General features: G+C 48.2%; 1 protein-coding gene across 1 annotated transcript; it reads left to right on the top strand.

Annotated features, from left to right (window-relative positions):
• Nucleotides 1–8,719: 8,719 nt before the first annotated feature.
• Nucleotides 8,720–17,129, top strand: LOC122394563 (cell surface hyaluronidase-like). The gene is made up of 3 exons (XM_043391529.1): nt 8,720–8,860; nt 13,211–16,083; nt 16,445–17,129. The coding sequence occupies exons 1-3, from the start codon at nt 8,729–8,731 to the stop codon at nt 16,650–16,652; spliced, it is 3,213 nt and encodes a 1,070-aa protein (XP_043247464.1). The 5' UTR covers nt 8,720–8,728; the 3' UTR covers nt 16,653–17,129.
• The last annotated feature ends 550 nt before the right edge of the window (nt 17,130–17,679 follow it).

The following is a 17,679-nucleotide window of genomic DNA, read 5'->3' as shown; positions in this document are numbered from 1 at the left end:
TAAGTCAATGGGGAAAAATGAAAACTGCTATTCTGGCGCCGGGAACGATCTCCAACTATCTCAGGCACACAGAATCGTGATTTGATGCACTCCTTGCAAGGTGAGATGCGTCACTTTTGCAATGTTGACCTTGCGTGACGTCATTTATGACGTCATCAAGGTCATATTAGTTTTTCGTCAATAACTCTTGATCAAATTGAGCTAGCGAGTCGGGAAAGCCACCAATGGACTCAGGAAGACCTGCCGAATCGAATGATATGCGACATGACCTCTTTCGACCAACTTCGTGACCTGGGGGTGCTGACCTGACCTTGACCTGAGGTCAACACCCCAAGTTGACCTGACCCGGACAAAAAGTATATCATTCGACGCGCCTGAGCGAGACGAACACGATGCTGCCAAAATCGGCGCTCTGCGGCCGTTTTTTGCGAAGTTATTCACCAAAAACTGAACCGTACCTTGGGGCACTTGACCTGACCTCAGAGGTCACCGGTTGACCTAGGACCTTAAAATCGGGTACCAATCTCTGCGTCTCGTAACGGCGCACACGCTCGTTTTTTCCGCGACGCGCTAGCTCCACCAGGGGCGAAACGGCGAGGGGGGGGTCGTACCCGCCCCCCCCCCCCTCGGCCGGCGCGTATGTAGAAAACCAATAGGTCCGGCGAGGGTTAAGTTTATGTGCCGCAAGGTGCGGGCTTGTTTTTTTTTATCGATCCCCCTCAAAAAGTAGTCACAAACCGCGATTTTTTACCATAATGCTCAGGCACATCCATTGTTGTCCATTTTGTTTGGGTGAGGTCAACTTATGGCGTTGACCTGAGTTCAAGGTCATGTCAAGACCAATCAGGTCACGAGGGTCAATTCATGGTCCGTACCAACTCCTCAGCCGGGTGGGTTGGGGGAGCCGCAGTAATTCAAATGCTAACCTAAGACATGCCGCGTGATCCAGTTTCTTTAAGTTTCTTTAATGTTTTCAAAACATTTTTGGCTGGCCTACCGCAAACTTTTGGTTGTTTTTCTATTAATTATCAGCATGTTTATAAAAGATGCAGAAGAGGTGCTTAATGCTTGTCTTTTGCTAGCCATATCGGGATTACTCAAGGAAATGTCGAATAAATAAGTCCCCTCAATATACAAAAGCGCATTTCATACTAGTTATATTTACCTACTATTCACATTCATTTTTCCAAATGCAGATCGCAATGACCAGCATATGTATATTAATGATTGTGATATTACCAGCAATGACGTACAGCAAAACTGCACCTCTTCCATAGCAACATGCCTGTCATTGATCCTGCCGAGCCAGACAGAAACATTTACATGAAAAGTATAAATTTAGACCAGCCAATGTGGCGCCACAGCGCAAAACACGCCATGTGGCCTCGCTCCCCCTCCCCTCCCCCGTGCGGCAATTCAAAGCGCTGATGCTGCGCAGGACAGGACCAATCCTTTGTCCTGTGACGGGGCGGGGGCATTTTTGGAGATCGCTCTGCAGTGTGTGCACCCCGTGCACTTCATGTGCCCGCAATATGTGCCCCACCACCCGTTCCCCCGCAGTGCCGCTGCAATTTTTGTGCGCTCACATCATCAGCGCCGTTTGCTCTGCTCTGTTAGCACAATAATCACGGCCCCAGCCCATTGTCGTGTTTCGTTTAATGTTTCCGACCCACGTCAAACTACCAGCTACTGGGCCGACCCGACACGGCCGAGTGGTCGGCGGCGAACGCGTGGTCCTGCACAGTGGTTGAGCTGGATTCACTGAATGAACGAGAGCTCCATAATCGTCTGCCAGCAAAGGCTCATGACTGATGATTAAGCAAATAGGAACAAGAAAATGCATGACGAAAATTTATGGGTGCTCTTTTTTCAAGCGGTTTTATGAAGAGCTGTTGTTATGAGAAATGTATTTTATCATAATTTTTAGTTCCTTATACATACACTTTCCCCAGCCCGGCTCGGCCTTGATGGAGCGGAATGGTAGTCAAAGTCAAACGACCCCATTGACTTATAATGGGGAGGTCGCGAAACTGACCTGACCTTAGGTCACCGATATCAAAATTCCGAGATATACAAATTGCACATACTGGTACCCTTACTAAAGCCTGAAGAGAAGAAATTGATCGGTCAAAAACTCTAGCTCTGGCGTGATTGCAAACTTTTCTGAGGTAGGGTCACCAAACCGCCTCTGGTGACCCGACCTGAGGTCAGATCAACTCAAAATTTTCAGACATGTTGCGTAGAAGCCTTTTAGGAAAAGTCAGAAAATTTGAGCTTCCTAGCTCAACGCGTTTGGGAGAAATAACCAAAAAACCTCAGGGGGGGCTCCTGAGGCCCCCCCCCCCGCCAGGAATAGGGTTAAGGTCTCAGGTCGACCGGTGACCTATAAGGTTAGTACTAGTGTCCCAAGCACGAGTTCGGTTTTTTATAAATAAGTTTTCAAAACACGGTCGCAGCGCCGCGATTTTGGCATCATCGGATTTGCCTCTCTAAGGCGCGTCGAATGGTATACTTGTTGTTCGGATGAGGTCAAATTGGGGTGTTGACCTCGGGTCAAGGCTAGGTCAGGGCCTCCAGGTCACGAAGTTGGTCAAAGGAGGTCATTGCATATCATTCGATTCAGCAGGTCTTCCCGAGTCCATTGGTGGCCTTCCCGACTCGCTAACTCAATTTGATCGGGAGTTATTGACAAAAGCACTTATGACCCCAGTGACGTCATAAATGACGTCACGCAAGGTCAAAAATGCAAAAGTGAAGCATCGAAACTTCCGAGGATGAATTCACGTATGAAATCATGATTCCGTGTGCTTGAGATAGTTTGAGTCTTGAGATCGTTCCCGGCGTCAAATTAGTAGTTTTCATTTTTCCCCATTGACTCGTAATGGTAAAGTCACGTGACCGACCTGAACTCATGTGACGTTTAGGAAAAATCCGAGATAAACAAGTTATGATACATACGGAGGATACTACGCCCTGTTAGTTTCATCTCCCTGTGAAAGTTTCTCTGGCACTGAGGGCGTTGCGAAGTTGCGAGATCTGAAAAGTCCGTGCAGAGGTTCACGTATGACGTCATAGCTCAGTGACCTGACCTGACCTGAATACGCAGTTGATGTCAAAAGATTTGGCGTGAATCGAAGATCAGGTAAGCCAAGTTTCAGCTTTCTATCTCTGGCGTGTTCGGAGCTATCGCGAAAAAAATATATGGGGGGGGGGAAGCGTGCGGCATCCGCCCACCTCTTGGCCGGCGAGGGTTTAACCACTCGCAGGAATAAAAATTTGTCAATCCGTCCGTATATTCTAGTAATTCGTCGACCCAAGGTCGACGGATTAACACATTTGTAGGGGAGAGCGGGGCCAGTTGAACCACTTTTTATATATTGACATGCACAGCGAGATCTAGTTGTCATATCGAAAAATGCACAAGACCATGAAAAAATATGCTCTTTTGGCTTTATTTTAAGATATGTAAAATTATGTTTCAAACATATTTTGCTGCCAAACGCATGCTTATAAAACAGCTCTACGCCCGTTTCAAATGACCCCGATGCGAGGGTCAATTGAACCAGCCCATGGGGTCAATTGCACCTATCCTTAACAATGGGATGTTTTCCTCTTTAAGGCCACTTTCTTAAGGAGATATTTTGTCCGGTTTACTTTTCCAAATGCTACATTCAATAGGTCGTTAGAATGCTAAAAGTGCAAAGTTCCTCATAATAGGTGACATAAAGTACATAGACTATGGTAAAATGGGCGGATGAGGAAAATGAGAAATATCTCAGGCTATAGTGTGCTTTCAAGCAAAAGGCTGGAGAAAAAGGGGTCAAAAATTGAGCTCTATTAAACTACTATTTCAGTTTAAAAGCTCATTTCAAAGGTGGACTATTTCCTTTAATGTTTACAGACCCTGAACAATAACCATTGCAAAAGTCACCGGGGTCCATTGAAACGGCCTGTGGCCCTGTTTCAACTGACCCTCAGAGAAGCGTTTCAATTGACCCCATCCGCTCCCGCCATCTCGCACGCGCCGTAAAGCACATGTCAAACGAGCTGGAGGGACGGCATCATGCTGAATGAAGGGCCAAATAAGGTGTTATTCCGGAGCCAGGAGTTCTTCTTTCAGCAAACAAAGGTATATGAGATATCACAAAATATTCATAAAAACGATTTCTCCCAAACGCCCCTAAAAAACACAAAAACAAGTGTCAAATCAAAATTACCGTCCGTTTGCCGCCCAAACGCCGTTGACAAAGGAAGTGGTCGAGCGCGGATGCGCAGTGGTGTCGGCAACGCCATATGTTGCATACTGTTGAAAATAAAGCCATGTTTCATCTGACCCCGTGTTTCAACTGGCCCCGCTCTCCCCTAACCCTTTTCTCGGTTTACTATACATTGTTTTCCTCTAAATGTGTAATGATGTCGAGACTGTCAGCGTGGTGCGTAAGTTTTATTCAATGAATTATCGATTCTTTTTTTTTGCACTGTCCTAATTATTCTTGTTGTGTATGGTTCATAGTGTTCATTCATCCTTCTAGCTCTTCTTTTTTTTTCTAAAAAAAAAAGAAACTTAGAGCGACTGTGGTAAGAAGACGAAACACGTCGGCGCCTTATATCGGCAAAGAGCAATCGAGACAATAATAGATATTAGATTTAATGAAGATGCATTTGTTTAACCCATTCCGGGACAGGTCCTTTTCCATAACGCGACCGGCCGGGGGTGGGGATGGGGGTGGAATGCGTCCGTCCATCTCCCCTTGTGCGATTAGCTTAGAAAATAGAATAGTTATATGACACTTAGAAGCACCAAATTGTATAGGGCAAGTGAAACTATATTCCGCGCACCGACGGGGGTCTGCGCCAACTTCGTACCGACGGGGGGGGGGGCGGATGACCGCCCCCCTGAGATCTCGAGAACGAAGCAAGATATTGACAAGCAGTTAACGGCATGGGATACGCACGGACAAGGTCTACAATTTTTACAAAGGTCATTTTCAGGTCAGATCAAAGATGACGTCACAGGGGTCAAAAAAGTCAAAATGGTGGCGCTAGATAGGTATGGAAAGAGTTTTTCTCGAATAACTTTCGAATTAATAAAGATAGGAACAAACTAAGGGCATCATCGTGATTCTCTCGTCAATCCGCATCGAATGATATATATGTTGACCTCGAAAGGTCAAGGTGAAAGTTTGACCTCAGGTCACGTGACCTCGAGGTCATCATGTGTATCATTCGATGCGTCTTGACGAGCTGAACACAATGAGACCATCCGCGCGGCTGTATCTTGTTCCTGTACGGAGTTATTGGCAAAAAACCTTTGGTGACCTTTGATGACGTCACATGACCTCACAGCTGCCCAACAGCAAAACAGACCTCAAGGTAGTGAAGCTTGATCGTATATGAAGTCATGTACATATGGTATATGGGGCCATTCCGACCCGTTTTAGTGGTAAAAACAGGGAGTTGATTTTCCCCCCATTGACTTATAATGGGGAGGTCGAGAAATTGACCTGACCTTAGGTAATCAAAATTCCGAGATAAACAAATTGTAGCTACTAATGACCTAATAACATACTGCGACTTTCAAACGCCTCCGACATCTACTGTACGAGGGGCGTTCAAGAAGTTCTCGGCCCGACCATGAAGGAGCAGAGATACGATGTCGACTTATTAGACAAAAAAAATGTTCATTTAGTCAAATAACCAGCGTTAAGACAAAAATATTTCGCGCAGCGCTTCGCGAGAGGCCCCTGGGTCTCCATAGCCAAGTGGGTTTTGGACGCATCTGGCACGTCCAAAACGGCTGCTTTTGTCTCCTTGCTGTCAGCGAAGTTGCCACTGCTAAGCAATTTCCTTATGTTGGGGAAGAGGTGGCAACCTGAGGGTGCAAGGTACAGAGAAAAAAGTGTCTGTGACAACAACTCGAAGCCACAGCTCACTGCTTCGCTGATCGTCACCCTGCTCATGTGTGCTGGTGCGTGGTCCTGGATCAGGCGCACACTTTTAGTCAGCTCTCCTTGATATCTGCCCTCGCTAGTGTTATCGAAGGGAGTTGTAGCATTCATCATTAATTGTGCGCCCCTGTTTTAGAAAGTTGACGAGCAGAGCCCCGCCATCATCCAAAAATGCAACCACTGTCACCTTGCCGTCTGACTTAAACACGTCGCACACATTTGGTGGCCTTTACTCAGTGTGCTTCCACTTGTGCAACTCGGTCACGCCCTGAGGGTCAATGTGTGACACCCACAATCCCTCCACGGTAACAAGTAGTTCAATGAACTCGTTTGGATCTTCGATATAGGGGCCAAAATTTTCGCGTTACGCCTCCTTTCGAGTTTCCCTTTCCTCTGGTGTCAGCAAACGGGGGATGCATCTTGCAGAGATCTTAAACATATTAATACGCTGTCGAAGAATGGCTTTGAGGAACCTGATAGACACCTCCGCTTCTGCTGCGTTGTTTCAGACCAGAAAATTTGTCATTTTTCACAAAGAAGTGCTTATTTTTCATATTTTCTTGAGTCAATGCTGTTGGTGGCTGGCCACTACGGGGGTGACCATTAATGATCTGTTGACCAAAATTGAACAGAGATGCTCACTTTTTGACGCTACTGTAAGAAAGACAAACCTCAACATGTGTTGGCACTAGCTTTTCGTGAATAACGTTTGGTGCATTTTTCTGCAATACATGAACCAAATCACTGTTCTCTTCTGGGCGTCGCCCATTCTGACCGGGAATAGCAAACTATGTTACGACTAATTGGCAGCCTGAACCAATCACAGGGCAGATTGGTTAATGGCTACGTAAGTGGACATCCCAATAACACATCATTGAACACACCGCGTTGCAGGCCGAAATTCCAACTCCTTCATGGCTGGGCCGAGAACTTTTTGAACGCCCCTCGTAGCTCTGGCACGGTGACAACGCTGCAAAAAAGTGACTTGAGGTTGGGTCATTCAAAGTGACCTGGTGACCTGACCTTAACCCGCGCACCGACGGGGGTCTGCGCCAACTTCGCACCGACGGGGGGGGGGGCGGATGACCGCCCCCCTGAGATCTCGAGAACGAAGCAAGATAGCGACAAGCGGTAAACGGCATCGGATACGCACGGTCAAGATCTACAATTTTTACAAAGGTTATTTTCAGGTCAGGTCAAAGATGACGTCACAGGGGTCGAAAAAGTCAAAATGGCGGCGCTAGGTATGGAGAGAGTTTTTCTCGAATAACTTTCGAATTAGTCAAGATAGGAACAAACTAAGGGCATTATCGTGATCCTCTCGTCAATCCGCATCGAATGATATACATATATGTTGACCTCGAAAGGTCAAGGTCAAAGGTTGACCTCAGGTCACGTGACCTCGAGGTCATCATGCATATCATTCGATGCGTCTTGACGAGCTGAACACAATGAGACCATCCACGTGTCTGTATCTTGTTCCTGTACGGAGTTATTGGCCAAAAACCTTTGGTGACCTTTGATGACGTCACATGACCTCACAGCTGCCCAACAGCAAAACAGACCTCAAGGTAGTGAAGGCTGATCGTATATGAAGTCATGTATGGTATATGGGGCCATTCCGACCCGTTTTAGTGATAAAAACAGGGAGTTGATTTTTCCCCCGTTGACTTATAATGGGGAGGTCGCGAAATTGACCTGACCTTAGGTCACCGATATCAAAATTCCGAGATATACAAATTATAGCTACTAATGACCTAATAATATCCTGCGACTTTCAAAGGCCTCCGACATCTACTGTAGCTCTGGCACGGTGACAAAGTTGCAAAAAAGTGACTTGAGGTTGGGTCATTCAAAGTGACCTGGTGACCTGACCTTAAAAGGTAGGAGGTTCAAACTTGCACACCATGTGTAAAATTGATGAAAGTATAGTCATACCAAATTTCGCGTTCGCGAAAAACCTCAGGGGGGGGGGGCGGATATCCGCCCCCCATCGGTGCGCGGGTTAAAAGGTAGGAGGTCCAAACTTGCACACCATGTGTAAAATCGATGACAAAATAGTCGTACCAAATTTCGCGGCGCTATACGCCGCGGTTTTCCCGCTATTCGCGAAAAACCTCAGGGGGGCGGACATCCGCCCCCCCCCTCGTCGGTGCGCGTGATATACATAAATTTTCGACCCTTTGCACACTTTGTGGCCCCTAGGTCAATATGTAGGAGTTCGAGGAAAATATATAAAAAATGCTAGAAATGGTCAAAAGTTTGGATTACATTGTCTTGCAAGTGATAAGTGAGGCGTTACAAAGTTCACTCGACTTGACGTCAACGGTATACAAATCCAACAGTTTTGTACAATATTGTAAGCCGTATCAAGCGCTGCAGTTCCGTGATGTGTGATCGCTTGACGGGTCCTGGTGAACGGACATTTATTCATCTGGGTTTGAAATGCTTCCAATATATGTTAAATATATCAATTATAATATATTTAAACTCTGTGTGAGGGATGGGCTTGAAAGCTCATCTCGCCACAGCGTATTGTATGTATGCATTTACGATCATGGGCGATCCACGCATGGCGTGGCTATTACGGCTATTACTGCCCCCCCCCCCCCCAGTAAATGAAGCTGCAATACGCTCTGTTGCACTGCGTTGTTGCCAGTACTCATAGCCATTCAATGATCATCCCCCCCCCACCCCCGCCTCCACCCCCTCAGCAGTACCCCCTGCTGGTTAGGTATAAATAGGGCGGCAGTAGCGCGCTGTAAACATTCAGCGACACGATGGCGGCGCTCACCCCCCTCCTGTTCTGTTCCGGTCTGGTCCTGCTGCCGCAGCTCTCCGGGGCTGCCTGTCCACACCAAGAGGCCGGGATCAACCTGTGGAGCTCCAATGCCACCTGGCCCTCTGGTGCTGTAAGTACCTACTGGGTGGCTTTATTTGAACGTAGAGCATCACTACCATATCATTCATAAAACTAAGCGGACTGTCTATGAATGAATCTTTTCAACCATCCCATAAATGACTTTACCTTGGAAGTTGGAGGTCTGTTCAAGGCTCAGTGGAACGCGAATTAAGCGTTAAGTTGTATATTTTTATAGTTTTCATGCTCTTGATGTACAACATTACGGCTTAAAATATGATTATTGATTAGAGTTAACCTTCCAGGCGGTGGGGGGGGGGGCATTTTTTGCCCCCCTTTAGTTTTTTCAATATATCTCGAGAACCGCTGCGCCGATCGTCACCAAACTTTCAGTACCCTCCCGGGAGCAGCTAGCGCACATGGTGACCAAAAATGTTTTCCAAAGGCTATGATAGGTTGGCCGCTAATGACGTCAGAGTGACGTCATTTTTGCCATTTTCGACCCAAAAAAAGGTTTCGCGGGAAGAGCTGTCAGGCCTACAGCTTTAGAGATACAGACAAATGTTTCAAACATAAAAGGTGTGGAATTAAAAGTGCTACAAAACTGCTATTTCGGTTTTTCGAATTTTTTGGATTTTGACCCCCAAAAATCAAAAAATAGATTTTTTGAATATAATAGCCAAAAAATCCATAAATTTTTTTGAATTTTGGAAAAACCGGAATATATGTGATAGCCCCTACCGCCTTCTATCTACATACCAAATTTGAGATCGATACCTCTTTTTTTGGCCAAGTTATAGCGAAAAAAACTGTTCAAAATTGATGACGTCAAATTTTCAAACTCAATTTTTAGCAATTCTAGACCTCGTAGCGCAAAACAAAGACCACCATTAGACTCCCCGTGACGAGCTGCATCGAATCGATACCCATTTTATGCAAAAATATTAACTTTGAAATTTGACCTTTTTTGACCTGACCTTGACCTGACCTCCACCAGAAAGTGACCTAAACCGTACCTGATGGTCTTGTAACCAACACCATTGAGTTGGAAATGAAAAACTGGCCATAAAACATGCATCGCATAGCCTTATTGGGCTCATGCCTGACGCCTCCGTGATCTAGACACTCTGTTGGCTGAGTAAAGGCCGATCGCCCACTGGTGGCAGTTCCTGCTCCTGGAACCACCCGCCACAGTGGGGTCACGACAGGAAAAAAAACAAAGAAGAACAAAAAAAATTGTCGAGACCATGACCGATGGTCCGTCCCCTTCGCTGGCTCGTCTCTGACTGTCCTATATCCCGCGCTCCCCTCGTGCCTCCCGCCCCAGCCCGCCCGCTCCGCTTATCTCTCTCTCTCCCACCCTCCCTCCCTCTCCCTCGCTCTCTCCGGCATCTGTCTGCCCTCGCCCAACGCCTCTTAGCCGGGGGCCGCTAAGTTGCCAGTAAAGTTGGGCTCATGTGGTGACCCTTGGTGACCTTTGGTGACCTGACCTGTGACCTGACCTGGTATGACCAGTGACCTCTAATAGCAACATATGTACTAGACAACTGACGCCTTATCGCTGATTTTCGACAAAATGCGTTTTACTCTGTGTTATAGCGCTTTCCCTAGAAGCCCCGTGAACGGTGAAACATTTTACCTTTGACCTGACCTGTGACGTCATCGGTGACCCCGAGGTCAATGAAATTTGGTTTCCTTCGACAAATTTGACAGGGCTATCGAACGCCGTTTGAATTTTCCGGATCCGTCCAGTAGTTTCGGAGATACGGGGGTGGGCAAAAAAGTGCCCCCCCCCCCCCACCGCGCGGAAGGTGGCTGGTAGGCCCACCGCCTGCCGGGTTAATCTACACCGCGTAGGGCTATTGCCAGACCCTGACCGGAGCGACGTAGGGGATTTTTTTTGCAACCCTTGTTACCTTAGAAATTGGCCATGATTAGCCTCGTTTGAGATCTCCCAGGCGGATTCATATTTTCTTATTTTTGCTGTGACACTACCGATAAAGTCACAGGACTGGTCAGAATATGTATTCATTGCTATCAGGTCATGCTATGCTGCACAGGCCACACCATAGAAGGCTGCTTAATTGCAAAACTGTGTCATAATGATGCACGTTTTGTGGCCAATGTTGTATTGCAAATAATGGTCTTTGGATCACCAGGAACGGTGAAGACTAATTTGACCTGATGGTGAGGTCATTATTATGTTGAACAGACAACTTTTTCTTTTTGTATGAAAGGCTGTCTACTGTACATATATCCGACACAACACGTCATGAGGAATCAGATGGTGATTTAACCTATGCGGCGCTTCGTGACCTAGAGTGGTTGAAAATCAAGCTTGAAAATAGGATGTCTTTGATTTTGGGTAGCTTTGGTCGTATTTTATACAACACTAAGAATCGAACAACTTAGCCAAATCTGACATGATTTAATGGTCCTGGCGGAGGCGTGTCATGCAATTTTTAATGTTGAGACTATTTCTATTTTACTGTTTTCGAATATTCTAAATATTTTCTTGTCCCAGTTATATAGAGAAGTCTGTGTCCCAACATATCAAGGATCAAAATCCGAGGTAGGTACCTGTTAGCACCGGCGGCTGCAGGCCGGGCCGCCCGGACCTCCGAGCGGGCCATGTGGCGGCCGGCCGACCACGTGGCGCTCGGGGCTATGCCGGCACTGAGCTGGCTCATTGTAAGCGGCCCCGTGATTGGCTGTGTGGGCTCCTGCCCTCGGGGCGCCGGCGAGGTGACCTCGGGTCGGCGCACGGGGCTCGAGGGGAGTTCGTTCTGAATGCTCGGCGGGGAAGTGCTCGCTGTGTGGGCGGAAGTGGTGCTCTGGCTGTGGTGTGGTGGTGGTGCTCAATACAGCAAGTGAAAATATCTTAACTGGTGTGGAGAGGAGCTGGACCAGTGGAAAAAGGGAAGGGACAGTGAACAGCAGCGAGTCTTCTCAGCGTGCGAGTAGCCGATCATTTCCTTCCATCCGGGACTCATAACACGGCCTCTTCCGGGGTGTGTGAGGGAGGCGGCCACAGTGTCTCGCCATCGAGTCACTGAGCTTAAACTCGTTCCCCGGGTCTTGCCATCGAGACTCGGGTGCGGGGTCTCCGCTCAGACAGGGGTGCGACCAGTCGGCTCCGGCTAACCTCGCCATCGAGGCGCCGGAGTATCGGTTGATCTGTCCGATTACAGTGGTCTCGCCATCGAGAGGCTGGAATCGGGCAGCGGCTGGCGTCTTCCTCACCATCCTTATCTACCCATCGCTCTCCTACAGTCCTTGTCTATCATCCGGCTAAATAAGTGTCGTTGGCGTGTGAAATACCAGAGGACACGTGGCGACAGTACCAGTATAACGCCTTTTGGGGCGACTAACGGAGCGAACGAGAGGGTGGGCCTTGCACGTGCGAAATTGCGAGGGGGTACCTCAAACTGACTGGTGTACGGCACCCTACTAATCGGTCTCTAGCGATGGGCCAAATTTGGGCACAATCAGCCCAGCCGTTCTCGAGATCTGGAAGCGGCACCCTGCACGTGCGCACGTGCAAAATGGGTCCCAGCTGACTTGTGCACGGCACGCTACTAACCGGTCCCTAACTGTGTACCAAATTTGAGCGCAATCGGTCGAGCCGTTCTCGGGATCTGGAAACGACCCCTGCACGTGCGCACGTGCAGCAGCACCCCAACTCTGGCACATGGATATGTAGTGCCTAGTGGGTGCCTACCTACATGCCAACTTTCAGCACAACCTGAACCGGCCAAGTAGTTACCGAGATAGTGCAACAATTACAAAACTGACACCTCTTCGTTTTGCACGTGGCACGTGCATAAGGGGTCACCCACATGCATCAGGAATAGTCCAATACTTGGTAGAAGGAATGAAGCTACCCTACAAAAATTACCGCGTGTAAATCGGTCAAGTGGTTGCTGAGATATAAGCCTCGCAAAAGCGTCCGCACGGCCGGCCGGCCGCTCATACTCAGAAATTTTCGTTAACCCGTCCGGGCCCGGGGGGGGGGGGGTAATCCCAACCACCGCAGCCCGGGGGGGGCCTTTTTCGTCCCCCCCCCACTGTCTAACTCCGTAAATAAGGGAGCTACGGAAACAAAACCGATACTAATCGAAAGGTCCTTACGCGACGATTCTAAATTAACTGAAGTCAGTTTTTCAGATGAACAGAGTAATAATAATCAAATTTTAATATTCCGCAGTTGATTCATAACTTTCAATTTACCTTAGTGCTGAAATCAAGTTTTACAGTTGGAGTTTTAACAGCAATACTTGTATTGTACGTACTTATTCAATTTATGAATGCTCAAATAATTAGTTTTATGCGAACGTAAACAGAATATTGTTGGTTACAGAGCGTATCGTCTAATCGTTACTCACACCACGATTGTGGACAGGTGCCTTCCGGAGGTGACGTCACCATCAACACCAGTGTCCTGCTGGACGTGAACTCTGCGCGGATGGACACTGTCACCATCACCACCGGCGGGAAGCTGGTGTTCGATCCGTCCGCCGACTCGGTCCGGCTGAGCGCCAGCATGGTGGAGCTCATGGGCGGAGAGCTCTGGATCGGGTCCGAGGACTGCCACTTCACCGGAGACGCCGAGGTCCTCCTGACGGGGAAACGTGACGAGAGTGCCGGAGCGCCCAGCGTGCAGAAGGCCGTGGTTGTTCATACGGGTAGGCTTGAGGTTCACGGGAAGCCCAAACGTCCGTGGACTCAGCTTTCAGGCACACTGAACAAAACGACGAGGGAGGATATGATGGGTACACCCATCTACAGCGTGTCTGATAATGATGACAGCTTCTCTCGATCTGGGTTTCGGATGGTTGAGTTCAACGCGACAGGACATCCTGTGAAAAACTGGGGTCGAGTCTCAGGTGCTAGTAAGTTCAACCAAGTCGCATCCAACACGGGAAACGTTGTTGCGGTTGTTATCTCTCGAGAGGCTAAGTTTGACGGAAATGACATCGCAGCAACTGCTGCGGCCTTCGAATCACTATGCTTCAACGACACCAAAGAGTCTGAGATTCGTAACATGGTCGAGGGGCAGCGGGTTGGATTCGCAGCCATCTGTCACATCGGAACCCCCGCTAATGGTGTGGAGACTGTCGGCACGTCCATCAACTACAGGTCTCAGACGGGCTGGCTGACGCAGACTGTCGGCAGCGTCGACTTCGCTGCAATGTCTGTAGTATCGCTGACCGGAATCAACTCTGAGGGCCAAGTGGAGGCGGCGTCTTACGCTACTGGGACGGTGCCGTCCCTGGTAAGGACCATCACACTGGACGACTCCGTTGGCTCATGGAAGGAGGGAGACTTCATTGTTATGGCCTCAACGGACTATGACATGCTGCAAGCGCAGGAGTTTGAGATAGTCGAGTGTAACTCCTGCGCGAACAATCAACTAAATATCATGGGCCCTGTGCTGTTCACCCATTGGGGAGAGGTGACGAACGGGGTCAACATGAAGGCGGAGGTTGGAATCCTTTCGCGCAATGTGCGGTTCCATGGGGAGATGGAAAACGCATGCTATGGCGGGAATCTTTGCGACACATTTGATTACGACACATATGGAGGTCATATAAAAATCCATCGTAACTTTACATCGGCACGGATTGAAAACGCTGAATTTTTCCACATGGGTCAGCAGCCTGTTCTTGCTGCGTACCCCATTCACTTCCACACGTGTCTCGATACCTCTTCAAAAGACGTTTACATCCGAAAGAACTCCATACATCACACGTTTTCGAGATGTTTGACCCTTCATGCAACTCACAACGTCACTGTGGAAAAGAACGTGGCCTTTGATCATCTCGGTCACTGTTTCTTCCTAGAAGACGGGGGAGAGCAGGACAACGTCTTCAAGGGTAACCTCGGTCTTGTCACAAGGAGGGGCACCCTCATTCCGTCTGATGTGGCCCAGCGTGTCGCCACGTTCTGGATCACCAATCCCGACAACAAGCTCATCGGCAACCATGCTGCCGGCTCCCAGGGCATGGGAATCTGGATATTGATGCCTCTTCTTCCAATTGGTCATTCAGCCGATATGGATCTTGGTCTGACGGAGCGTCAGTCACAGCGCACGCTTCTGAAGGCGTTCAGAGAGAACGTTGTCCACTCCAACGGTGACACTGGCTTTCGACTGGACGATGAGCTGAAGTCTGACGGAACCTTTGCCCCGGATCTGTACCATCCCCAGGTGGATCCGACCGATCCCGACAGCGCCTATGCACTGCTAGAACTGGACGACCTCACAGCTTATAAGAACACTGATGGTGCGTGGCTAAAAACTATGTACACGCACATGACAAACTTCAAATTTTCCGACAACGCCGTTGGCATCCTGACCGCGTCCTCGATCTCCGATGACGTCGGCACCCATTATGAAATCCTGGCCAATTCTACATTTATCGGGGAGTCGGAAAATATTGGTGAACCAGCAGGGAATATCACCCTGGAGTCGGGAGAGACCATTCAGATGAATCGTTCGGTTCCAGTGAAAAACATCGAGCACGCTCTCCTTGGCATTGCCAGCTACAGAGGACCACAGCACTTTATGAACATCACCTTTTCTGGTTTCAAGAACAGCTCCCTGCGGCCTGCAGGGGCCATCGGAAAGCGATTTTCCAACGTCTACTTCGGCTCGCCCATCAACAGCGTAAGGAACGTCTCGTTCGACTTTGCCGATCCGTCGGAGGGTATCCGCTTCTACGACGGTAACGCGACTGTCACCGGGTACAGGGACCGTGACGGTAACCGGCACAACACCCTGATGGACTTTGACGGCACGCTGACGGGCCACGCGGGCTGCACTATCGTCCGGCCCATTCCGTTCCTCATCAACGCGCGCTGTGTGGTCGTGCCCAGGTGGGGTCCCGGCACGGCCCTCTGTCCCGACCGCTTCTCCCGGCTGAAAATCTGGTCAGGACTGGCCGGCTTGGTGCCAACGTTCATGACCCGTAACGACCTTGGTGCCAGTGACCCGGATATCTCCTTAGTTGAGCAGCAGATGAGCTACTCTCTCAACTCTGCCGAGTCATACATTCTGCACTTCAACACCACTGTTCCTAAAAAGTTCAAGATGGCGCCATATGGTCTGCAGAATAACGTGTCCCAATTGGTTGGTGTGTGCGTCGGAGCAAACCAGACATCACTCCAAGTGGATCCGAACACGTACACGAAGACCGACAACATGACGGAATTGAAAGCTGATGACTCCAACAGCAAGTACTACTACGACCCAAGCATCGGTGTCGTCATGTTCAAGTGAGTTAACGAAAACACTCCGTTGATGTTGCCTTGATGACATGATAGATTACTATACTTTTAGCTGTTAAATGTATTCTAATCGAAGTCTTACAAGGCTACAATTTTTTGTTAAAAATTACAGATCATCATGGTGGATTGCTAGCATATTTTTGCACATGTGTGACATAAAAGCTGGAAGTAGCTCAAAAGCATCATAATTAAGTGATGTGCTTGCAGCATAAATCTTAACTTTGCAGCTTATATGAAAACTTTGAAAGCCAGCTCAGCTCTCATGCTGCCCCCCCCCCCCCTCCCAGCCAGAAAAGAAGCGATCGCACCGATCAGTCTGTATTCTGACCGCCACTGCGCGCCGTTGCAGGCTCACCAGTCCGTACCCGCGCGGCAGCAACACCTACTCTCACTGCCCGGGTACTGAAGACGCCGACCTGAACGGCATCTGCAGCCTCGAGATCAAGATCGAGCTGGACGCGGAGAATGATGATGGCGACTGCCGCTCGCGGGCTTACCCGGCCTACAGCACGGACCCCGTGTCGGCGACCGGAGCTCTCACCGAGCCCGTCTTCTGAGGGAGATCCTCGGACAGTGGAACTACTGGAGATGGCAGCATCTGACCAAAGGACCGTCCTTTGAAAGTTATTGTCTTTTGGCGCCTGTGTGCTAAGTATGTTCTATGTTTGCCAGCTTTTGATAGGGAGGCCCTTGCAGCGACTAGCGAGTCTTCTGAAATTCATTTTCTTACCGAGATTTTCTGGTAAATCGACCTTTTAGAAAGACTGATTACCGAAATCCGGACATTTTGCATTTATTAGTTTTTCAAGTTCTGTTCAATTATGTACGGTTAAAGTTTGTTGAATGTTTTCAAAAGTTTGGTGATTGGCACTTTCCCTCTTATGTTGCATTTTTATCGATCATGATTTCCCGGAGTGGTTTTTGTTTGCCGTGGGTTTGCTCAGAAGTCACTGTGTAGTGTGTACACTGTCGTCCGAAAATGTTGTTTGTGATGCACCTATCTTTCAATATACAGTTTTAGCAACAGCCTGCTTATAACGGGATAGAAAGATGGAGCGCTGTGTGGTGACTCCAGATGAACAAGTTTGGAAGCATTTGCCTTTGAGAGTAATGACCGATGACTTGTGACTAGGGTGACCAGAATAAGTAAATCCATGCACTATGCAGTTACTAGAGTACATACATACTCATTATCTTGGCTGCTTGTTGTCTTCGAGATCAACCTCTGTTCGACCTCTAGGTATTGTTAACCATGAGGTACTAAGTCTGATAAATTGCATTATTTTTTTCAGAACATGACCCTGATTGGAATAACGCTTTCTCATGAATGTAACATATTATGTAATGCAAAAAGGACCTAAAACTTGAACGATATAATGAAATTTATATATAGAAGATGGAACTTCTTTGAACGGTAATATGAAAGAAATGCTGTATTGAATAGAAACCATTACTAAAACCAGGCATACACGGAGAAAAATAATTACTCCCCCCGGGAATCACGATCCCCTATTTGGAAATCAACTGACACCCATGGTGTAATCCGATTCTGAAAAACAGTGTCCATACACCGTTTTTTAGTGT

The sequence above is a fragment of the Amphibalanus amphitrite genome, unplaced genomic scaffold (genome assembly GCF_019059575.1).
Source record: "Amphibalanus amphitrite isolate SeventyFive unplaced genomic scaffold, NRLGWU_Aamphi_draft 000599F_arrow, whole genome shotgun sequence".
NCBI lineage: Eukaryota > Metazoa > Arthropoda > Thecostraca > Balanomorpha > Balanidae > Amphibalanus > Amphibalanus amphitrite.
This window is presented reverse-complemented; position numbering and strand designations above follow the sequence as displayed.